The 25,360-nt window shown below is 43.5% G+C and overlaps 1 protein-coding gene across 1 annotated transcript in view; it reads left to right on the top strand.

Annotated features, from left to right (window-relative positions):
- The window catches only part of Mboat1 (membrane bound O-acyltransferase domain containing 1), a 105,879-nt gene extending 85,045 nt beyond the window's left edge, over positions 1-20,834 (top strand). The window contains exons 9-13 of the mRNA XM_059262340.1: positions 4,786-4,889; positions 8,017-8,081; positions 11,106-11,238; positions 14,257-14,408; positions 19,550-20,834. Of these exons, the coding sequence (XP_059118323.1) occupies positions 4,786-4,889; positions 8,017-8,081; positions 11,106-11,238; positions 14,257-14,408; positions 19,550-19,670 (575 nt within the window). The 3' untranslated portion in view covers positions 19,671-20,834. The remainder of the gene's footprint in view (positions 1-4,785; positions 4,890-8,016; positions 8,082-11,105; positions 11,239-14,256; positions 14,409-19,549) is intronic.
- The last annotated feature ends 4,526 nt before the right edge of the window (positions 20,835-25,360 follow it).

Raw genomic sequence — 25,360 nt, 5'->3', positions numbered from 1 at the left:
AGAAACTTTCATTGCCCCAAACATAAACTTTGTGCCCAATAAGCAGTTTCTCCTGGGGCCTGGTTATTTTTAGCTGCAAAAATATCTACGTGTAAGTTCAGCCCAAAAGCAGTGTTTCTCTAATGTTTAGCCAGAACATTAGACTTAGAGCTGTTTGTTATTTTGTTTGAGACAGGAGTTTACTAGGTAGTCCTGGCTGACCTGGAACTCGCTCTGTAGACTAGAGATCCACCTGCCTCTGCTGGGACTAATGGTGTGAACTACTACACCCAGCATTAGAGAGAACTGTTTTAGAATTTGTGGTGTGCTGTGTTTTGTTTCCATCTCCATTCAGTTTAGTTTAGGGGCTGTTTGTTGAACACCAGGCTTTGAGCTAGGAAACATCTTCTGCATCTCAAGACTATGGCATTTTGTGGGAACACAGACCTCTCCATCATCCAGGCAGGAGGCATCAAGAGTTGCCCCAGGGGCATAATATGGAGGGTAAATGTGCTTCAAAAACCTGTTCCCCTCCTTCCCAATTCTGCTGTTGCTTTACTAGTTAATAATGCTCCCTTTTTTATTTCTCCAGTAGCTAGGCATTTCCATGTCAGGTAGCTAGGAGTCTATTTGGATCCCTGTATCTGTGTGTTTTCCCATGCAAAAGAGTTAATGCTTTTTCTCTGCTCTAACCTGAGTATGAATGTGTGCAGGGGTGTGTGTGTGTGTGTGTGTGTGTGTGTGTGTGTGTGTGTGTGTGTGTTTATGATGAGAGAGGGGCTGGGGAGTGCTGAGAATGTCTTCCCTTTTACTGCATTCTCTGGTTTCACTGACTTTGCTCTCTCTCTTCTCTCCCTATCCTGTCTGCTCCCACGTTTTGTATCTCAGGGCTTTAGGGCTGGCTTTGGACTAAATCAGCTCCAGATTTAAGGAGGAAAAAAGGCCATTCCGTGGCCTTGTGGGGAGAGTCTGACACAAGGTGGGTGTGGGTTGTGCTGACAGGGTCTGGGTGGGAGGGGACAGGGAACAGGATGTCATTCTGCCCTTGCGGAGAACTCCCCAGGCTCTTGGAATGTAGATGTGTTTCCTCTGGACAGCTTTCCCTGCTCACAGAGCTCCTTTTCTCCCCAGTCTCCTCTGCCCCGTCTTTGTGTTTTCCTGGTTGTTTAGTGGAAACACTCCGTTAATTTGCATAGCTGAGATTTGAAGTTTTCTCCAGTTTCGATTACATGGGCTAGTCTGAAATTAACCTTTGTATTATTTATGAATAAAGAAGCAATGAATAGTCCATCAGGGAATATTTAAATTGCTTAACCGAATAACTGTTTTATCCGGCTCTTTAAAATGCCATTTACATATAATTGATGTACTAATTATAAATTATTATAAATTTAATCCTTAAAGCTGGCCTCTCATTGGATGTCAGCTGTACTGTACTGTGTTAGACTTGCTCTAGTTACTGTTTATACAGAAATAATAAAACTGTTTTCTTTGGACTTAACATCCAGTTCTGATCCCCCCCACCCCAAATAATTGGTACTAATTCAAGAGGCCCAGCTGTCTGGGCTGTGTCCTAAGGACCACCAACTCCAACAAAGGGGCATCCAAATCAGTTTGTCTGACATGTAAGTTACACCATGCATGGGTAAAGGAGAGCCAGTCTGGGGCTATGAGTCAGAACCTCACTCTGGCTGCTCTAGGTCGTGATGGAATCTCGGATAAACTTCTGCGGAAAGCGCCGTGCTGAACAGGGAATCCCGACTCTCCAAATAGGGCGATTCTGGGAGCCAGTTATCTCAAAAAGGAGCTCTCAGCCCTTTAGGATGTGGAATCAGTTCTGACCTTCAGATTCTGGCGCTACCTACCCTGGAATGGTCTGCACAATGAACAAACATCTCCAGTCTCAGTCTCCTTTGCACTCCCATCAGAGGAGGCCACTACAGTAAAAATGGCCCCCACCATCATCTCCTGAGTCCTTCCTTGGATGGACCCTGTGCTGTGAACTTTGTGCGCATTTCGATAGCTCTTTAACATAGGTGCCACTGTTACATACATTTTATCCTTAGGGGAGAGGTTTCCAGAAGTTTGTCACCTCCTCTAGCTCTTCCATTACTATGCTGCTGAGCCTACCTTCCTGATCCTCCTCACGCTGCTGTGAGGGTAAATAGGAAATACCTGGAAGGTGTTGGGTACAGAGCCCCTGAAAGGTGTGTGATGGCTCATCTTGAGGACCAGCTTACTGGGATTGAGAACACACAGGCTATTAGCAAAACACACTTCTAGGTGTGTCTGTATGGGCATTTCCAGAGACAGTGAGCTAGGAGGGAATTCCATTCCTGCATGCTGGTAGCACCATGTGTAGGCTGAGGGTTCAAATGGGATTTGATGGGGGAGAAGGCAAAGATGAGGACAGGGGAATTCTTGCTCTGCCTGCTTCGTGAGCGCCACGATGTGGCATGCTCTGCCACACCCCACCTTCCCTCTAGTGATGGATTGCAATATCGGGCTGAGCTGAAGTAAATCTGTCCCTGCCTGAAGTTGTTTTTTTCCTGTGTGTTGTGAAAACATCTGACTATCGCAGATGACGACTAGGGAACACACACACACACACACACACACACATGCACACGCACACGCACACGCACACGCACATGCACACGCACATGCACATGCGCGCACTATGTACAATCATTGATTGCTTCTTTCAGCTCTGACCAGGAGTGCTGGGCATAAAATTGAAGGAGGAGGCTAGAAGTTAAGAATTGCTCTTCTGGCCTTGCCATGGGCTGTCCAGCTGTGATTTTAGCTGTCACCTACTTGACGTTTGTCATTCATAGATTTGTTCTCACATAGATGTCGACACCATGAGGCTCTTTTTCAGGCATTTGCTTGCTTTGTTTTCTTTTTCTTCTCTACTGAATTTCCCTCTAGAGGAGAGAGGATGTCACGGGGCTCTGTCCTTTTAAATCCTTTCTTCTGTGAAACCAGATAGTTTTCAACTGAAGCCAAGCCTAAGATAATCATCATTAAATCATCAACTATGCCAAAAATAGAAGAGATGAACATAGGGCTGTGTTCTCTCTCTCTCTCTCTCTCTCTCTCTCTCTCTCTCTCTCTCTCTCTCTCTCTCCCTCTTTCACTCCCTCCTTCCCTCCCTCTCTGTCCTGGGGATGAAACCCAAGGAAAGTGCTGGACAAATGCTGGACCCCTGAGCTCAGAGCCCCCCTTCCACCTGGAGAAGAGTGTTTCCTTCAGAGTGGCTGTTCTGTAGGCAGGCTCCTTTCCAGTGGGTTTGAAAAGCTGTCTGCATTTGGACTTAAACTTTTATGAGGATCCTCTAGGACCTCCTCCAGTCTAGAACTGTAAAGTGCTTTGATTTAATTAGTGTGAGTCATTAACGACTATTTTCTTGAAGAGCTTATTCTAACAGAATTTTGAATATGATAAAGGAGAAAATTACTCTCTTGGTCTTCATCATAACAGTGAGGGCTTGTCAGGACTCCAGTTGGTTACAAAACACCTCATTAAGGCATTGATTTGAGGTAGACTGTTCCTTTGGGGGCCATTTTCTTATAGTTTAGTTAAGTAAATAAAGATAGAGGCAGGGACTTTCAGAATGACTTCGTGAGTAAGATGACTTGCTGTTTTCTTTTCTTTCTTTTTGAGACAGAATTTTACTGTGTAGTTCAAACTGGTCTTCAACTTCCTCCATAGCTCAGGCTAGTCTTACATTGCTATGTAGCCCAGAATAACCCCACACTGTTGAACCTCTTGTCTCTACCTCCCAAGCTCTGCTACTACACACTGGCAGGGTGTTCATCACTGTGGCCTTGTGTAGCTTCCACTGCAGCTGGCTTCCAGTTCCCAGGCCAGCATCTCTACCTTGTTGTGGATGTAAACTTTCCTTAATTGTATCTTGTGTTAGCCAATCATCTCCTTTATGTAGCCTGTCAAGGATACGCTCCTGTTTTCTTCCAGAACTGGGTCTCTCCTGAGGTAGCTCGCCTACCCTTTAACACCTGAGATGGTTAATGTTGTTAATAAGCTTGGTGCAATTTCAAGTCACCTGTTGCACATGCCTCTGGGCATGCCTGAAGGCATTTCCGGAGAGGCTTACCTGAGGTAGGAAGACTTCCTCTCAATGTGAATGGAACCATGGTCTGGGGTCCCAGACTGAATAAAAAAAAGAAAGTGAATAGAGAGCCAGAATTCTCTCTCTCTCTCTCTCTCTCTCTCTCTCTCTCTCTCTCTCTCTCTCTCTCTCTCTCTCTCTCTCTCTCTTTCTCTCTCCTTCCTCACTGAAGGTGTAGTGTGACCGGCTGCCTCATGTCTCTACCATCATCCCTTCCCCACCATGAGCCAGAAGAAACCATCCTTAAATTGCCTTACTCATAGCAACAGGGAAAGTAACAAATCCCGTCACATCTTTAGTGATCACTCTTGGTCATTGCCTTTTCCTCTAAGCAGGGGTGTGTTTTACCTTCTTCTCTTCTCCAAACCCTGCCAGTCACTGAATCCCACTGCTAACATCTTTACCTCTTTCCTTCACCCCCCTTGAAACTCCCCTGTCCATTCCATGGACATTCAGTGCTGTGTGTTTTTGCAAGCACTCAAAGGCTACAGAACAAATTAATAGAAACCAAGGTCACCAAACAGCCTGATTCATAATGATGCCAAATCCTTTGTGTGTTTTTTGGCTCATTTTCCAAGAAACTACCGAATAAGCATCAGTATTGGAGCTAGACAATGTTTGCACTCTTTTAAAGACCTTTGCCTGGTTCCTGACATTTTGTCTTAAACCCACAGCGGATGCAGTGCACAATGCAGCTGGCTTTGGGTTCAGCGGCGTGGACGCGGACGGGCATTCCTGTTGGGATCTGCTGTCTAACCTGAACATCTGGAAGATAGAGGTGAGAACACTGTGGTTCTGGAACAAATGGCCTCAGTGAATACAGCCAGCAGTTGCTGTGAGTGTAGGTTTTCCAAATCCTGGGGAAAGCTGTTTGGGGGAGATGCCTGGCCCCCATATTCCCTTCACCATTTGTTATTTCAGATCGTTTCCCTCTCCTCCTCTTCCTCCTCCACATTATCGTCATCTTGTCTCCAGGAGACCTACTTTCTTGACACGTTTAATGATTTGAGGAAAAATGACACCAAAATTTTGAAAAAGAGCCTGGAAAAATCTTTCTATTGTTTAATTCTTTTTCCACCAAGCAGAAAGTAAAAATGTCATTTTCTTTTGTTTGTGTTTGACTTGAATTTCAGTCCAGAGTGTAGACCAGAGGCTTATGCCTTTAGCCTTAAGCATGCTCAGCTGTGTTTTTTTTTTGTGGGGGGGGGCAATTTTAATTCATTTGATTTTCTGAGGACTATCCCAACGCAGACCTTTTAGGCCACCAGGATAGTGTGTCTTTTCATCTGTCTTTCCTCTCGGACCACAGTTCTCTTTGTGTCTTCCGGAAACAGTTCCCTTCAGACCACATCATCTCAGTTTGCTTTACCTTGTTGGCGCTAGCACAGACATGACTTCGGAGCCACGGAACCTTTTGTCCTTCAGAAGTAGAGGAAGGCCCAGCTCCTCGCTGGGCAGCAGGAGCATGAGTCCCCTAGTCAGCCCACTCAGGGTTAGTTTTCTATTTCCATCTACCCGGGGACAGACAGGGAGAGCAGGAAACCCAGGAGACTGACCATCTTCCACCCACATTTGGTGGAAAGCAGACCAAAAGGAGCCTCTGAGGAAACCTCTGCCTTCTTCCGCCTGAGGCCTTCTGTGTTTGGAAGGCCTCCAGCAGGAAGGTGGCCTGCCTTTCACCAACCAAAAGTTTATAAGGAGGGTTCGATTTCCTCCTCCCCATCCTCCTCTCCCACCTCTTCCTTTTCCTCCTCCTCCTCCCTCTTTCCCTTCTTTTCTTCTTCCTCGTCCTCTTCTCCTTCATCTCTTCCTCTTCCTCCTCTTCTTCCACCGCCACTTAGCACTTGGTACCTAATTGCATTATGTGTTCAGTTTAAATTCCTGGTGCTGTTTGCTGCCTCAGGCTTATCAGATCGCAGAAACAGCTAGGGGTGAGGGAGATACTGATATTTGGATTCTAGAGAATCTGAGAGTTCCTTGGGTCAGAAAGCCCTGGCAAATATGGTTAAAAAAAAAAAAGTACCAAATTTAGAACTGGTTCTGAGTGAGCAATTTGCCCCATTATAGTAAACCACTTCTTCAATGGGAAGTTTCCAGATGTCATAACTACCTTTCCCATTCTTGGAAAAGCATATGAAGACTGCAGAGCGACTTCACTCCCTTGCAGCACTCTAGGTGACTGCCCTTCAGAGCTGACCCCCTTGGCTTTTGGCTGCCCGTGAATTTACCCCAACTGTGCACCCAAGACAGCTCCCTTCCATTATGGGCATGTGGTTGGGGTCAAAGGCTGATAGTAAGTTACATAGTTACTGTAAGAGAAAATGAGAACACTAATTGTATTTGATGTGGGGCAAGACCAAAGGAACAACAAGGAAGTCTGATTAGTTACGGTCCTTCCAGGCCATGTTTTACAGCATCCTGTTAGCTATGTAACAGAAACAAACTGGATTTAGAAGTAAAAACTCAATAAGTAATAAATCTCCTAACAATCTCTCCTGCATTGTCTGTTTTGTTACCTATCATCCATCTACCTTCCATCTGTCATCTGCCCATCATCCAGTTTCCTCTTGTCTTTTGATCTATTATCTGTCATTTATCCATATCTGTTTACTTGTCTTAGAGTTTCTATTGCTGTGATAAAATTCCATGACCAAAAGCAACTTGGAGAGGAAAGAGTTTATTTCAGTCTATACTTCCACATTGTAGTCTGTTACTGGGGGGAAGTCAGGACAGGAACTCAAACAGGGCAGGAACCTGGAGGCAGGAGCTGATGCAGAGACCATGGAGGGGTGCTGCTTACTGGCTTGCTCACTAATAGCTTTCTCAGCCTGCTTTCTTATACATCTCAGGACCACTTGCCCAGGGGCAGCACGATCCACAGTGTCCACCACTCCCACACCAATCATTAATGAAGAAAACAACCTACAGTCTTGCCTACAGACAATCTGTTGGAGGCACTTTCTCAATTGAAGATCCTCTTCCCAAATAAGTCTGGCTTGTTTCAAGTTGACAAAAAACTAAGAAGCATACTACCTATATATATTTTTTTATGCCATTCATCTATTATCATCTGTTGTCTATCCAACCTGTGTTCTCTCTCATCTGTCTGTCATCTGTATTATCTGTCAGGCCATCTTGCATCTCTGTGTCATCTACCTTCTTGGCCTGTTCTCTCCTTTCAAGCATATTCCACTAGGCAGGTGTGTGGCCTAAACAAGGTTTCTTATGGCTGAAGAGTTTCCAGGGGGGAAAACCACACTTCTTGCTACTTTTTGAATGAGAAAGCGCAGGTCATAGTGTATTTGGGGCTGTCTTCTTTGGCAGTTGACTGACTTACACTATTGCCAGACGGGTGATAGTTCTTTATTTTCTTTTCTGTATTGTGATCCCTTCATGCATGAAGTCTCTTACTATTTCAGGCAAAATTGGATGCAGTTGGGACTGGGAAGCTATTTATAGAAGTGACTGTAAAAGGCTGACCTAGTTTGCACGTGGTCACACAGTACAAAGATAACAGTTTCATTTAACTTGTCCCGAAAGCCCTACAATCCGATAATTAGACTTTCCCTGTGGTAAATCTCCTTTTAGAGTAGTTCTAAGTCGTTCGACTTTGTTTTTTAAACATCAGAGTGGGAGGGAATTGACAGAACTTCCCCTCAGTTTTGCTCTAATGTAGAAATAAGTTTTGAGCAGACTTGAGTCTCCAAGCCAAGGTTTAGCGGCAAAGTAAATCTTATAAAGGCCAGAAAATGTTACTGCCTGTGGCAGAACAGCTGACTGAACTGTGTGTGAGTAATCCCGCTTGAAATCCACATCGTCTGTGTGAGCAAGGGAGTTCTGGGCAGGACTTTCCATTGCTTGGGTATTTTTAAAGCTAATGATAGGTGTTATTTTCTTGTTTCTAGACTGCTACGAGTTTCAAAATGTACTTAGAAAACTGGAATATTCAGACATCTACGTGGCTGAAATGGTAAGGGACACAAGAACTATCTTATTGCTCATGGCAGGGATATGCTTAGGGACTCCCGGGGGGCGGGGGCAGCAGTTGGCTGCCAGTCACACCATCTGACACTTTGACATTATTATCCACATCTTGTAAATAAAAAAGTGGAAACGGTGACTTGAGAAGATCCCAGTACGTGCCTGTTTCATCCCATAATGCTCATCACTCAGTTCCACACTCTCGTTTATTCCTTGCAGCAATCCTGTGAGATGCTATTAGTAGTATTACTCTGTTTTTTAGTTGAAGAAAGCGAGCAGAGCGGTTATATGGAGTGCCCCCAGTCACAGATCTATGAGTGACAGATACAGGACCAAAGGTCTGTTCCCGGAACTAGGCATTTGGCTTCTCTGCTGCTTAGTTTGATACCCAGGAGAGTCTAGTTTTCAGATCTTAGGAAGTCAGTGTCAACATCAAATCCCTGAAGAGGGCCACTGCTATTCCTAGCACTGAGAGCTTTACCATACCCCACATGCCTGTGTTTGTACTGACCTTTCTCTGACCTGTTTCTGTGTTCATTCTAAATTGGGAAGCATTACTTGTTAGGGAACTATGAATATGCTGTCTTTGGAGCACCAAACTCCACCTCGTGAATGCACCTGAACCTGCAGGGAGCATAGGAAGAGACTAGGTTTTGCTTTTGATGAGCAGTGTCTTTCACAATTCGAAACACTGAGACGAAGCTGAAGGGGTGGGTGGGCTTAAGCGTGGACTGCTCTTGCAGAGAAGCCGAGTTCGGTTCCTATCATCTACGTGGGTTGTCTCAACCACCTGTAACTCCAGCTCTGAGGGATCCAGTGCCCTCTTCTGGCCTCCAAGGCACATGCACTCATGTGTAAAAACCTCCATGCTATAGCTAGAGTTTTCCTGGTCCTGCTTGGACCACATTCAGGACAAATCTCTCTTACCCGCCAGTCCCACAGCCGCTGAGACCCAACTGAGTAAACACACAGAGACTTATATTGCTTACAAACTGTATGGTCACAGCAGGCTTCTTGTTATCTAGTTCTTATATCTTAAATTAACCCATTTCTATTAGTCTATAATTTGCCACGTGGCTTGTGGCTTACTGGTACCTTACATCTCACTTGTCATGGTGGCAGCTGGTAGTGTTTCTCTGCCTCAGCCTTCCACTTTCCCAGAATTCTCTTCTCTCCTTGTCCCACCTATACTTCCTGCCTGGCTACTGGCCAATCAGTGTTTTATTTATTAACCAATCAGAGCAACACATTTAACATACAGCACATCCCACAGCACCATGCAAATACATACATGATAATAAATCTTCAAAACTGTTGGTGCAAAGGAGACACAATGTAGTAATTCTTCAAATAAAGCTGATGTGATGCTCTCTGAAAACTGCCTGTTCCTGCCGTTTTTAAATTCTGATATGAACATGATTGTTTTTAATTAATGTTGTAAGCAATTTTAATACCAGCCTTTATTTCTTTATGCTGAGTAGTCCTGGCTTGCCTAGAGTCATACAGTTTCCATTAGGAGTGTACAGCCCAAGACGATTGAGAATGAAATATTTCACTCATGCAAAAAGATACAAAGAACTAAGAAAAAAAATAAAAAGGTGCATGGCTAGTTCTCATGCCAAAAAGAAATCTTACTGAGAACAGAGTTTCAAGCCTGTGTTTTTCTTTCAGTTGCGTTTGTTTTCCTCTAATGAAAGAGAGATGAAACCCTGAATCCAGGTGTAAATTAGCTACTTTTGCTGGGCAGTGGGTGGCACACACCTTTAATCCCAGCACTCGGGAGGCAGAGGCAGGTGGATCTCTGTGAGTTCGAGGCCAGCCTGGGCTACAGTGAGTACCAGTGCAGCCAAGGATAACAACAAAAATCAGTTACTTTTGAACCATCAGTGGTGGATTCTTGACAACTGCTTGAATTTACTGTTGCATTTTCTATTGGGACCCTGTCACTATTGAAGAATGTAGTGGCTACCTTGACTGCCACTGGCAATGCATAGCCTGAGTTCTGGGGAGAAAGCCCCCTTTCACTTCTTATCACTTACTTTAATTTTGGCTCAAGAAGAGCCAAAGATCTTCAAAGGAACCCGCTGACTTTTCTAGCTTCTCAGTGTAGTTCCCACATTGAACATCTCGTATCTGAAAACATGAAACCATAAGTATCACCATGTCTGAAGCCTTTTGAACACTAACATGATATCCTATGAGGAAAATTCCCCATCTGGCCTCATGTGACAGATGGCAGTCAGAACACACACACTAGAATATTGGGTGACACTTCATTCCAGCTGTGTGTGCAAGATATACACAAAACACAAATGAGCTTGTATTTTAGACTTGGGTCTCGACCCCAAGATAACTCATGTGTATGCAAACACTCTGAACTCTGAAAAAAGATCCCAAATTGAAAAGGCTTCTTGTCTCAGGCATTTGAGGTAAGAACTACTCACCTCTATCTTGATTTAAAATCTGATGTGCTCTGAGCAGGTCCTCTAATTGCCACACTAATTTCTCAATAGAGTTCCTACCAGAAAGATAAAAAGGGTTGTCATGTCGATTAGTCATAGGGGCCTGGTTGGAAAGATAAATTAATGTTGGCTAAATGAAGATAATTTCTCCGGATGCTTATCTGGAGCCCAGGCATTTTAATGCTGTTGACACTCATATCAGTACTTCTAGTGGATTTGCCCTTTGGTGGACCCTGCTTCTGTAAGGCAAGAACTTGTGTTGAGTTGAAAGAGACCCCTGAGACCTTTGTTATAGTAGACCATGTGATGGGCTTCAGACCATTTAGTCTAATGAGGTTAAAATGTATAGCAGAGCCATGAGCTGCATGTCTGATAGTGCTCCAGGATGCCAGAGACGCACAGGTTACATGCATTACAAGCCCCTCCTAAGAGTCAGGCAGGCATCTCTCAGAATGGATCTGAGAACTTCCATGAGATCTGCCCCAAAGGGATGCAGGTGGAGGCATGCAGCGTTTTCACCATGGGTTTGCTGGTCCTTCCTCTCTTTACAGTGTGTGCTATGAACGGGTCCCCTGGTACCCTACCGAGCTCACCTTCCTGCTGTCTGCTCTGTGGCATGGTGTTTACCCGGGATACTACTTTACATTCTTAACTGGAGTCCCTGTCACATTGGCAGCTAGAGCGGTAAGCTTCCTTCAGCTGTTGGCTCTTTTTCTCTAGCAACCTGGGGTGCACATGCATGTGTGTACGTGTGCGTGTGCGTGTGCGTGTGCGTGTGTGTGTGTGTGTGTGTGTGTGTGTGTGTTCTACTTTAAGCAGTGGTGAAGGTGTGAGGTTGTTGGGAGTGACTTTCTGATGCAGAGTGATAAATTCCTCTCTGGATACTGTTTTGTTTTGTTTTTTGTTTGTTTGGTTTTTTTTGGAATGATATTTGGAAAACTCAAATAACGTATAAAACGTTGTCTTATTACAGAAATACTTCAACGTATAAGGACTTGCCATTGTAAAAGTGGTTAACTGATTAATTTGCAGAGAGTAAAACAATAAGAATTTTACAAGCAACAAATGACTCCCTTGAGAAAAAGACACATTTTTAATCATTGAAAACTGAATGTACATGTACAGATGATCATGTTTATTAATTAATGCAGGCTCTATCACACTTCAGTTTGCTTATACCCTGCTTAATTTCTCGTGTCATTATACTACGCCTAGAAGTAATTCACCATGTCTCTGAGAAGTCAGTGAGGTAGCAGCCTAAGGAACCGCATCTATTGGAGACCAGATCTAACCTCATATGTCTGATACAATCTAAGCATAAAGTTACTGTGTTAAGTACAGAGTTTTAGATTTGGTTTCATTTTGTTCTTTGATCATGATGATCGTCTCTCTTATTTCAGGCTCCAATAACGTTAGTTGTACTATATGTAAATTTTGCTATTCACTCATTTTGCCTGGTGTGTGCATGGGGTATGGGTGTGGGTTGGTGAGTGTTTGTTGGTGCATTTGTGTGTGTGTGTGTGTGTGTGTGTGTGTGTGTGTGTGTGTGTGTAGAACAGGAGACAGCCTTGGGTGTTGTTTCTCAATTTGCACCCTTTATTATTTTATTTTATTTTATTTTATTTTATTTTATTTTATTTTATTTTATTTTATTTTGAGAAAGGGTCTCTTGCTGGACTGGAACTCACAGCAGGTTAGGCTGGCTGCTAATGAGCCTCAAGGATCTACCTATTTCCACTCCCTTGCTTCCAGAACTACAGTTGGATGCCATGATGCCTGGTTGTTTTTTGTTTTGTTTTGTTTTGTTTTTTTCTTTTTTTAAAGTGGCTTCTGGATATTCAGTTCACACTGGGTTATCTTCCGAGCTCTTACTGTTTACTCATTCTTCAGTGCACTTTTCTATGAATATTTCAGCAGCCCTGTCACATGCCAGTCAGTGTCTAGGCGTCCAGATATCATATCGGATAAAATGAGCTCTCCCCTGAAGGTTCTTGTTTTACTTAGGTGAAATATATTAAATTTTACATATGAACAAGGTAGAAAATTGCTATTCATGCTGATTTTAAAAATTCTAAATATTAATACATATTTGAACATGAGAAGAAGCAGGAAAGATCTTTTGTTTGTTCTTCATGTACCAACTCCAGCTCTGAATCAAAACTAAAGAACAGATTGCTTGAACAAACTAAGAAGTAAAGGTCAGCGCTTTGCTTGTTGATGTATTCAGAGTATCATGCCTTAAAGTATCTTTACTCCAGTGGCCTCTTCTGGAACAGACTTTGATTTATATAGATCCTGTCTATTGCTGCCTTGCAAACAGTTTTCACAAGTATGTTAGGTAGCGGATGGGAAAGGGGACTGATGGAGCAGAGCTTACAGTTTTGTTTTTTCTTCTAGCAAGAGAATGAACTCAGCAGTCAGGAAGGCTGGAGGTCAGCTACTTAGCTATTAAAATTTCACACCTCCTGCCCAGCATTTCTGAATGGATGGAACCGCAAACTCTGTTCTGAGGCGGTGAGAGTGGATGAAAAGGATCGTTGTTGGTGGGGTCTTTGTTTCGGTTTACTGTTATTTTGAGACAGAATCTCCTGTAGCTCAGACTACCCTGGAACTCCCTATGTATGTAAAAAATGACTCTGAACTTCTGATCCTCCTGCCTCCATTTCTGGACATCTGGAGTGCTGGGATCATAGGCCCATGCCATGGTGCCCAGATTTAAGAGGTGCTGGGGACTGATCCCAGTGTTTTGTGCGTCATAGACAAGTAGTTACCAACTGAGTACATCCCCAGCCTAAGAAAGGTCTTTTGCTTCATCAGGAAGTGTTGGTAGCTTGCTAGAAGACTCAACAGACACAGTCCATGTAAACTATTAGCACAGACACGGCACACAGGAAGCACGCAGTAAACAGCAGTTGCTTTTAGTTGTGGTAATAGTTGATGCTTGTACCCTTGTAGCCATGGAAACGGTATAACACAGAGACTTATCAGTAAGAGCATGCACTACAAAACTGTAGCAGCAAAACAAGGGGCAAGTAGACAAGCTAAGTCTCCCTAATTACCTTAAATAACATTGAAGATTAATATTTATGGACGTGGCAACAAGAATACAACAGATTACACCAAAACAAAAAACCATCAAGCTGGCTAAAAAATTCACCAGTGCCGTTAGGACTATAAATGTAGATACATGTAAATAGAAAAGGCTTTGGAGGGCTCTGTGCCAAGTTCTTTTTTTCTTTTTTCTTTTTCTTCTTCTTCTTTTTTTTTTTTCCGAGACAGGGTTTCTCTGTGTAGCCCTGGCTACCTGGCTGTCCTGGAACTCACTCTGTAGACCAGACTGGCCTTGAACTCACAGAGATCCTCCTGCTTCTGCCTCCTGAGTGCTGGGATCAAAGGCACATATCACCACCACCCAGCTCTGTGCCAAGTTCTTTAACTGTTTTTTTTGGGGGGGGGTAGATGTTAAAAAGGATATGTATATATGTATTATATCACACATATATTTACACATATATACATACATGCATACATACATACATGTAATAAGAAAAGCTGGTGGGGTTTTGGTTGAAAACGGAACTCAGATGTTTGGTTCTGCTCTTCAGCCTGTGTTCCTGTGGTCCCACTTCTTGTGTGTGTGACTGAGTGGAAGTCATTTCAGTTTTCGCTCCTGCCTCCTACTTCTGCCTTCTTGGTTTGCAGGTGAGGAACAACTACAGACATCACTTTCTTTCCTCCAAAGCTCGGAAGGTTGCTTATGACGTGGTTACCTGGGCCACCACTCAGCTGGCTGTCTCTTACACGGCAGCGCCCTTTGTCCTGTTGGCAGTTGAGCCAACCATCAGTTTATACAAGTAAGTTTCCAGTGTTCTCAGTTGATGCCTGCAGTTGATGCCTAGGACATTTGTCTTTTTTTTTACTTCGGAGTTGGTAAACTGATCAACATGCTAAGGGACTATACAAACTCACGTCTCAGATGTTCTCCGTCTTTTGCATTTACATTTCCAATATGCTTTGTGTGAGACTGTAGTTGTTTATTTTTCACTCTTTTGGCTCTTTTGCTCTTTGGGAGGTCCACCACCCAGCTCCCAAATAAATACACAAGGAGCCTTATTCTTACTTAATGAATGCCTGGCCTTAGCTTGGCTTGTTTCTAGCCAGCTTTTATTAACTTAAATTATCCCATCTACTTTTGCCTCTGGACTTTTATCTTTCTCTATTTCTATATACCTTTCTGGAGTCCTCCTCCTTCTCTCACTCCTTGATCTTTTCTTGCTTCTTGATCTTCTCCTCCCAGATTTCTCCTCCTATTTATTCCCTGTGCCTGCTAGCTCCACCTATCCTATTTCTCCTGCCTTGCTATTAGTCACTCAGCTGTTTGCCCAGCTCTTTATTAGACCAATCAGGTGTGTTTTTTTTTTTTTTTTTTTTGGTTTTTCGAGACAGGGTTTCTCTGTGTAGCTTTGCGCCTTTCCTGAGACTCACTTGGTAGTCCAGCTGGCCTCGAACTCAAAGAGATCCGCCTGGCTCTGCCTCCCGAGTGCTGGGATTAAAGGCGTGCGCCACCACCACCCAGCTCCAATCAGGTGTTTTAGACAGGCACAGTAACACAGCTTCACAGAGTTAAACAAATGCAACATAAAAGAATGCAACATGTCTTTGCATCATTAAACAAATGTTCCACAGCATGAACAAATGTAACACATCTTAAAATAATATTCTACAACATGAGACCTTGTTAAAAAACAAAAGTTAAAAAAACTGAATAAAGGGAAAGAAAAAGAAACCTATGGAATTGTTTGAAAGCCCAGTACTCACACACTTATCTTTAAACAATGCTTTTTTAAATTCAATATGTAAGGATGTTAGAATTTGGCCTTGGATAGATTATTTGATAAAGCACTTTCCTTGCAAGCTGAGGACCTGAGTCTGATCCTGTCTTAGTTAGGGTTTCTATTGCTGTGACGAGATACCATGACCATGACAACTCTTATTAAGGAAAACATTTAATTGGGGTGACTTACAGTTTCAGAGGTTTAGTTCATTATCATCATGGTGGAACATGGTGGCATGCAGGCAGACTTGGTGCTGGAGAAGGAGCTGAGGGTCCTACATCTTGATCTGCAGGCAACAGGAAGTAAACTGTGTCACTGTGTCACTTGAGCATAGGAGACCTCAAAGCCTACCCCCACAGTGGCACACTTCCTCCAACAAGGTCACAGCTCCTAATAGTGCCATTCCCTATGAGCTTATGGGGTCAAATTACATCCAAACTACCACATTACACTCCCTGACACCCATAAACTTGTAACAATATTATAATGCAAAATGCATTTAGTCCAAAGTTCAAATCTCTTCTGAGATCATGCAATTTCTTAACTGTAATCCCCTATGAAATCAAATTTTTTTAAAAAAAGATTACATACTTCCAACATATAATGGCACAGGATAGATATTACCATTACAAAACGTATGGAAGGGACATAGTGAGGAAAGACTGGACCAAAGCAAGACCCAAAGCCAGCTGGGCAAACTCTGTATCTCCATGTCTGATGTCAAAATGCTCTTCAGGTTCCCAGCACCCACATAAGATGCTGGATGTGGTAGCACGTTTGTAATCCCAGTGCTGGGAAGGCAGAGACGGGAGGATCTCTGGGGCTCACTGCCTAGCCAGCCAAGCTTAACTGGAGAGTGTCTGGCCAGTCAGTGAAAGACCAAGCCTCAGAGGAAGTGGACAGTGTTTCTAAAGAACAACACCCGAGCTGGTCTTTTAGCTCTCCCACACAGATGCACACATAAGCACCACACAAACACACACTTTATAAAAGAAGAAGGTTAGAATTTGTAAATAACTTTTATAGCTAGCCGGCTCTTTGGAAACAAACATCATTTATAGCTAGAGTACCAAAGTCAGTGTTGAGAGTGCTCAGTAGACCATAGCTGATTTAAGACTTCCTATAACAGAAAGATGAAACATTGCACATAGTTTTAGAGGCGATGTGTACTGTCAGAAAAGGTCACTCACATTTACTAGGAGACTGAAGTTTGCTTTTCTTGATTGTCTACTTGGATTTAATTTAACATAATTGCTTCATGTCCCACAGGAAATGGGCCAAAGTAGAAGGACAAAGTATCTTAGGTGTGTTCATTTTAAAGCTGTAATTTACTGCAGCCCTGCTTATGACCTCTGAGAATCCAGTCTGTGCCCAGGGATTTTCATAAGAGGTCCCCTTCACTCTCAGTGTTCTTTACACACTAAGTTAGATGGTTGATTACTTCTCCTTTGCCGTTTAAATAGCTGTTCATCATACCCAGTTGACCCTTGGATCCATGGGCTGAGAATATTTTTAAGACACTGTGCCATATTGATGTCTCTCTTGTGACTTTCCTTGAAAAACATAAAGAAACATCTGCACCCCAGGTAGAAAAGAAGCTGACAGATTAAAGAAAGACCCCTTGAGACCAGATGGGGAGTCAGCTTATTTACTGGGGTTATTTACCAAACCATCAATAATTTTAGCATGTTGGTTTCACTACTGAAAATCAAAACCCCAGTCAGTTTTGTATATCTTAAATACTGTGCACAGTTGGTGTGGAGAGAGAAGTGATTGGAATCTCAGGGAAGCATCATGTGATACCCTCTCTGTCTCCAAGGGGGAGTATAAACAGCCCCTTAACCTTTCTGTGGATTGGCTTTTTGTTATGTTGTTCTGTTTATCACCATAATGACTGTGGACCAGGGTCTTCTGTAGGTCACTACAGCCATTCTGCTTCAAGATGGGGCTAGTCCTGTTAAGTCCAGAGGAAACTGGTTCTATGGTAGAACATGTACAGAGCATTCCACTTGCTCTTTTCCTTTGGCCATTTGCAGTCTATTCAGTTTTCTAAGTATAGTACAGGTGGTAAAAACCTTAGGAGAGGCTTGTGTAGATTATATGTAAGCATGGTACTGTTACATAAAGGAAATAGAGTGTCTGGAGATTTGGGCATAAGCAGGTGCCCTGGGACTGATATCCCGTGGGTATCAAAGGACCACTGTGCTTTTCCTGTTGATCTTCTCCCAGGGGACAGGGCAGAAACTCATGCTTTTTTGGAAATCCTAGTTTAATACTTTTTGGGTTTTTTTCTTTTCTTTTTTAGTGTTGAAAATTGAAGCCAGGGCTCCACACGTGCCAACACGTGCTCCACCACTAAGCTTTGTCCTGGCCCTGTGCTTCATCCATCATAAGCAGTTACTGTTTAAGGAACAAACGAGCAAGTGCAGATACATTAGTGCTTTGACTACTCCATAAATATTTCTAGGGAGCCGTTCCTCTTGCTAAAGGTGGAGCAGCTTAGGGTAGATGTGAGTTATTTGGCCTTGTCATTACTGAGGAATGATATCGAAGCAGCTGTCCCCTCTTATAACAGGACTGACCCTAGCAGGGGCCAGTTGTTTTTGTTTTTCTTTCTCCAGGGGCCAGTTTGCTAAGATCTCTCTCCATATTACCCCACCATCCTACATTGACTCATGTCTGGAAGTATGTCCAGTCTGGTAGCCAATCAGGGTCCTACCCAGCCACAAGAAGGAACTGTTCTCGCTATTTTCGGTCAAACAGGTCCCTGACACTGCAACCATAGTTGCTGACCAGATGTCACGAGCCAATCACAAAATGATTCCTCTACCAGTAGGGGTCTAGACCCAATCACTTCAAAGTACACCTAACCAGAGCTGGAACTCCCCTAGCTCTGCTTAAAAGGAGCCTGCAAACATCTCTTGGGGTTGCCATTTTGCCACTTTGTCAGATGGTTTGACCCCAGCATGCTGGAATGTTTGCTTTGGAGAATTAAATGCTCTTGTTGATTGCATACATGTCTGGTGGTCTTTTGTGGGACTTCTCGTGGACCCTAACAATATCCACATCAGTTGTGGATCCCTTGTCTTTTAACTGTTTTCTTTAATCCTTAGAGGACATTAGAGAGGTTAGACATACAGCTCAGTGATGGAGTGTTACCTAACATACACAAAACCCTAGTTTCAATCCTCACTATCAAGAGAAGGGAGGGGTGTAAGGAGAGAGGGGGGAGGACAGAGACAGAGAAAGAGACAGAGAGAGCAAGAGCACAGGCAAGCAGGGCAGAGGGAGTTGACTAAAGTATTAGTTTAGCCTTTCCAATGGATCTGGAATAGTTATGCTAACAGAAACAATTTCTAGTTACATATGTTTATTAACACGTTGTGCCCAGTGTTTACTTGGCATTTACACTATGCCAATGACGGTCAACCGTTGTCAAAAGTCAAACTTGGTTCTTATTAGTTTAGATGGAAGTTATTTTCAAGCTCTAATGGAGCTTTCAAAATGCAGACCCTGGACCGGTGAAATGGCTCAGCCACTAAAAGCTCTTGGTGTGCAAGCTTGACAACCTGAGTTTGATCCCAGGAACCCATGCTAGAAGGAGACTGCTGACGCCTAAAAGTTGTCCTCTGGCCACACATGGACTGTGGCACTTTTTTGCAAGCCTCCCTGCAACAAATCATAAAATAAACAATTTTGTATTCGTTTGTTTGTTTGTTTTTTGATTTAATCAAGATCTTTCCAGTTTCTAATGTAGACTGGAGCTCCTCAGTCTTGAGAAGTACATGAGAGATGAGGCTGTGCTTGCGCTTGGAGCACAGAGTGGGTGGGCTTCGTGTGCTCTGTCATCCTCAGTGTTTGAAACAGCAGAAATGTCTGGTTTCACACAGTTAGTTCTCTTGGTCTGATTATGCCAATGGGGCAGTGCTGCGTCTGTCTGTCTTTGCCTCACCCAGCTTTGTGGATTCATTCATCCTTAGCCTGCTCGCCTGCCAAAACGAGGAGCACATGGCCAGCCTGAGGCATCGTGCCTCATTGCTACTGCTGCTGTTGAGCACAGTGCCTCCTTTTGCCCTGCTGAAGATGATGTCATTGTGTATGGAGTTTGTTTTCCATTTATGCCCCTCTTTGAAAGGCAATTCTTGTGTTTTTACTTCTAGGTCTATGTTCTTTTTCTTACACATCGTAAGTCTGCTGATAGTCCTTTTCCTGCCAATCAAACCACGCCAGCTTCAAAGGCAGCCTCAAAGTACAAATTCTGTACAGAAGAAGGCGGACTGATACCCACAGAGAGAAGCTGAACAGCAGAATTGCAGGACATTGTGAAGACAAAACCAACAGACTTGAGGGTTCTCCAGTGACTTAGAGGAGATGTTTACATGCAGTCTTTTTTCACTGCAGGGAATATTTTTATAAATCCTTTTTTTTTTTTGTACAGTTAAATCACCATGTCTAGCTTTGTCTTCATATATTACAGGGCCTTTCAGTGACACAGTGTAGAGAACAGCCACTGGGTTAGCTCTTCTGAAATCATTTCCACCTACTGAAATCTGGATGCATGGATCCAGGCGTTGCCTCCAGCACTTAGGAGATGTCTGCTGAGACGACTTGTCCGAGATTTCTGAAATCAGAACCTTCCCAGACATGATTTTCCCCTGGCAACTCCAGACCCTTGGCTGCATGCCTTACTGGGTTGTGGACACAACTCCTATGCTTAGACGCCCTTGGAAAGAAGTGATTATGGAGGAATGTTTTCTGGGTGTTGAAAAAAAACTCCACAAACTGGGAAGATGAACCCTGAATGCTTGAATGGATTGATGTGCCCTCCAGCAGGCTGCATTACTTCCCCCAGGAATGCATTGTTCCCTTCTTTCCTTCTGAACTGAGCCAAGATTGGAAAATCAGAAAGTTTCCTGCCTGTGTGCCCCTGGAGCTGGGGAGCGGGTGGGGGCTACTGCTTTCCATTTTGACTGCTTTGATCTGCATGACTTGACCTGAGTTGGCCCTGAGAAGGCACCCAGACACTGACACTGTCAAAGGTGGCTGAATACCTTTTCAAGAAATAATTGCTTTCAGTAGGTAGAGGCTCTGTCTTCTCCCTGCATATGTTGAAAGTGTCAGTGATCATGGCCAACATGTAGACACAAGCTGATTTTTGTAGTGGATTAAATCCAGCTTTATTTTAGGTGAACTGTCATGCTGGGAAGCTGCAACTGAATGATAATGCTCTACTCTGTCTTCATTATGATTGTGCTGTGGCTCCTTTGGGGCATTTCTACTGGGTGAAATAGTCTGTGTGAAAGAAGGAAACACATATTTAAAATGTGGAAAATAATAATAATGATAATTATAATAATAATAATTATAATAATAGAATATATGCTTCAGTGATGTGTTCTCAATCAAATGGCCTGGGAGCTGAAAATTTGTTCTGATCAGATGATAAAAAAAATCAGTTTCTCACTGAATAAATAATATATTTCTATTTTAGGAAATGATTCCTTATGGAAGAATTGTTTGTTTGTCTCGACTTGCATGTGTTTTCACAAATGTGTACACAGCTGAGGCTTTCTTTGTCTTAAGTTCTAGCACTGTAACATGGTCAGTGCTCTCCTTGTTACATCAGAAATGGGGACAGTTTCGGTTTCTTTATATGATTTCTTATCTTCATTTACAGCATTGTAAGTATGCTTATTGTAGCATAAATCTTAAAGGTACTTACTAATAAAAACAAAGCCGGAGCTAGGTATTGGGTTAAAGCTGGACGAACAGAGAAGCAGAACAAGCCACAGCTTCCTCACCTCGGCAATTCCTCAGCTGATCCTGTTTCCTCAGACTGGATGCCTCTGCCTCTTAGCTGAACTGTGCTGCTCAAAAGCCTAAAAGCTTAACCAGGCTATAGTTCCTCGTCCTCACGCCTTAAATACCTTTCTGCCTCCTGCCATTACTTCCTGGGATTAAAGGCGTGAGTCACCATGCTTGGCTGTTTCCAGTGTGGCCTTGAACTCACAGAGATCCAGGTGGATCTCTGCCTCTGGAATGCTAGGATTAAAGGCATGCGCCGCCATTTTCTGGCCTCTATATCTAGTGGCTGTTCTGTTCTCTGACCCCAGATAAGTTTATTAGGGTGCACAATATTTTGGGGAACACAGTACCACCACATTATATTCCCTTACAAAGGAAGGGACTGTGGAGTATAGACACTGGCTAGTGGCCTCATGTCACAGAATTAGTGATGTCACTGAGACTTCAATCCAGGGCTTTTCCATGAGGTACCCTTCTAGTATGTCTTAGGACAGTGAAATGAGGAAGTCTTCTACCTTGACTTTTAAAGCATGTATCAGTCTTGGTGCTGAGTAAGAGGATATAAGTCCCTTCCTGGGGTTTCATGGGGGATTGGTTCAAGAACCACTTTCTGATTCCAGAGTCTAATGATGATCAAGTTTCTTATGTAAAATGGCATAGAATTTACATAAAGCTTATGCATAATCTCCTGTGTATTTTAACCAGTCCTTGAATTGCGTATAGTAGCTAATAGAGTGTAAATTCTGGGTAAATTATTGTTATAGTGTGATGTTTAGGAGAGAGAAAGGAAGATACCTATACGTGTTCATTGTAACCATCCCCTCCTCCCAATGTGGCGGAAACAGGAACAAATGAGCCAGTAGGAAGCCAGAGGAAGTAGATAGCGGAAGAGAAAACGTGTGGAAGCTGATGGTGATGGGGAGAATGCAACAACCAGTGGGAGGTTTCTTGCATGCTACAGCTGAGCGGCAAGGATCAGAGCATCCTGGACCCCGCGTTCCTCCACAGTGTTGTAGTGAAGTAGTGTGAACCCAGTGCATGAGGCTCACTTCATTTTAACCATGAACTCATCAGGCAAACCCACCTTAGAATCCCAAGAGCAGTGTTTGTAATAAATGGTGGGATATAGGTGTGAAAACATACCAGAGCCTTCAGCAGAAATATTGTGAAGTACAAACATGGAAAAAAACCCAAAAAACCCACACTGAAGAGAACAGTAACCATCATGATTGGCATGAGGCGCGAGTAATCCATATAGAACTTCTGCAATAGAGAAGTTCTTTCTTCCCAGGCTTTCTTGTACTTAAGCATCCTCACCTCTGAGAGAAGAACCTTGGTGATGGGAGGAGACAGCTGGCAGCCAGCTTGCTTCTGTGAGGCTTTTCATCAGCTCTGAAGGGACAGCGCATAGAAGGGAAATTCAGCCTTATTCTCCAAGAACATTTTCCATATGGTTTCTCTTTAGGACCAGGGTTGGAACTATATTTATTGCCATAGATTTCCAAGCTGTCTGTAATATAAGGTGTGTTTTAATAAAAATGAGTTGGATGGGCAGGGGGAGGTTGGGTTGAAATCAATATATTTTCTGCTTTTTTTTTAATTAAAAAAAGTTTATGCGTATGAGTGTTTGCCCGCATGTATGTACATGCGCCATGTGTGTGCCTGGTGCCTTCAGAGGGCAGGAGAGGACATGGTTTCGTGGAACTGGAGTTCCTGATGGTTGTGGGTTCTAGAAATTGAACCTGGGTCCTCTGCAAGAACAGCAGTGCCCTTAATTATTGAGACATCTCTCCAGCTCCTGATTTTATTTATTTTTTTTAAAGATAAATGTAGAGTAGTCTGGTTTGGTATTTATTTATTTTTTGTGCTTGGCTTTTTAGGTAGCCCCAAGGAACAATATTATTCAGTAGTTGAGAAAAGCAGTAAGGAATTCAGTCTGAGCTTCCGACTGGTGAAAGGAAAGGGCAGCGGGAGGAGGCTGGGACAGGAACATAGGAGTTGACAGTTGTTCCTGGAACTGGTGGGGCTCGGGCTGAACGTTTCAAGTGTCTGGGCAGTGAGTAGATGACTCACTTTCTCACCTCTGCTGGACATCTGAACTACTTAGGAAGCCTAGAAAACAAAAATCAATGCTTGTGGTCTAGAAACTTCATCTTTCTTCCCCCATTGTCTCTGGTACTTGGCACAGGCCCTGCTGTGTAATGAAGACTTAGTAAGTGTTTATTGAGTGAATGAACGGTTGAATGGATTAGCTTAATGCGTCATTGCTCTTGACAGTTTTGATTGAGCTGTGTTTGCATGGGGAAATGTTCCTGCCTTTCAAAATTAGTGTTTGAGGTAAAGGCCTAGGTTTGTAGAGGATACTGGAAGCATGGTATGGCATGGGAGTGGGGGATCACTCAAACAGCTAGTTGACATAGTGTGAACCCGCCTGCTCCCTCCATTCACTAATTAATGCATTTTCTTAGTTAGCAGATGTGTTGTATTTGGTGTGGGCTTGACATTCTTAGACACTGCAAGTCCAAGATGCCCTACACAGTGATGCTAGAAGATGTGGTTCAGACCCCTGTACCACCGGGATGCCCTGGGGACATGCAGCACTCCTAAATTAGAAAGCTGTTGGACTGGTGGCCTTACCCCTGCTTTCCTGCAAATTTAGAGTGGCTATTTCTTCTGGCTAATGCTCTACCCAGGACAGCAACCGCAACATCCCCCAGCCTGCTGTCCACAGAAGTTAAATCTGCCCTTGTCTGAAGACACATTGACCTCAAGCAAATAGTCAGGGCATCAGCTGCACCATCAAGCAGCCTCCACTGGCCTGGCTGCCTGCAGAGGTAATTTCCAGGCCCAGCAAGTGACTTTATGGGGACCACGAGGAAAGTTATTTTCCTAGAAAAGTCCCAGCTCACATGAGCTTTGTCAAACTCCCTGTGTTTGTCTACTCCCAGCTGTGAAGAAGAGCAGAAGCATTCATGAACAGCTTCCTTTCGCTTGTTTCCCCTCCTACAGTTCTGGGAACTTCTTTGCAGAGGTGGAAGCCCAGGCTCAGGGAACACAGGTGTGGAGACAAAGTCACGGCAGATTCAGCTGGAGGTCCAATTGGCTTTTATTTGTTGTTCATTAACCAAACAGCTTCTGGTGACAAAATAGAATGAGTCACCAGTGAGCAGTGGTAGACAGTAGATTCTATAAGGTGGAAACAACGGGGAAAATCTGGGAGACATCAGGTTGGTTCAGGTTATTTATATTTTGTGACAAGTGAATCCTGGAGTGCTTCATATGATATGAAGGTAGATTGAAATTTTCTTTTAGGAGAAACAAACCTGTTTGGAAATCTACTTGCTTCCTTAGCATGATTGATTGCGTTCTGGTTTGATTAGGGTTACTGGTGCCTAGTGTGGGAGCTCAGTTCAGAATGGTGGCCTCCCATAAACTCTAGTTAACGCAAGTAACAGGCCCAAGTTCACCCAGATAGTGGAGGAGCTGGGATTGGGATCCTGGATTGGATGAGTGAAGGGTCTACTTTACATTCCAACTGCAGAGATTATTTTCAGAGCAACAGACACCTTTAGAGCCAAGAGTAACGCTAGCACTCACCTGGCCCAGAGGTTTCCAGATGTACCCTAGCTGGCCCTGGCACTTTGGAAGCTTACTGGACATGCAAGGGGTAGAGAAATTGATGTGATGTAAAGTTCATGCAACCACTTCCACATTGGAGCAAGTCATTCAGGGCAGCATGATTCTGTGTTCCTGGTCCACAGTCATTCATTTGTGGCTCAGAATAATCTTGGCCATATTCCGTTTAAGCTGAGAGCTGTGTTTTGCAGCAGTAATTAATCCTCACCTCTACTTTAAGCAGCAGGGGAGCTAAGGAACTCAAGGAGTGAAGGAGGAGGGTGGAAGCCAAGCTGGCATTACAGATATAGGTCTTCTGCTAGCATCTTCTGCTCCTGGCCCTTGACGTATTTTAGGATATGCAAAGGTTCAAAGTTTCCCTGGACTTTGGGTATTTGAAGCCTTTTGTGAAAAGCAAGTTGCTTTTCTAGAAATGAATGACACTTTGGGAGGTCTAAACACAGAGACTGAGGAGCAGAGCAAGGGCATGACAGAAGTTCGAGGTCCAAGGAGGAGAATTTCCGGTAGGTAGACTGCTCTGGTGACCTTTA

The sequence above is a fragment of the Peromyscus eremicus genome, chromosome 5, assembly GCF_949786415.1.
Source record: "Peromyscus eremicus chromosome 5, PerEre_H2_v1, whole genome shotgun sequence".
NCBI lineage: Eukaryota > Metazoa > Chordata > Mammalia > Rodentia > Cricetidae > Peromyscus > Peromyscus eremicus.
The sequence above is the reverse complement of the archived record's forward strand: the minus strand, read 5'-3'. Positions and strand labels throughout refer to the sequence as shown.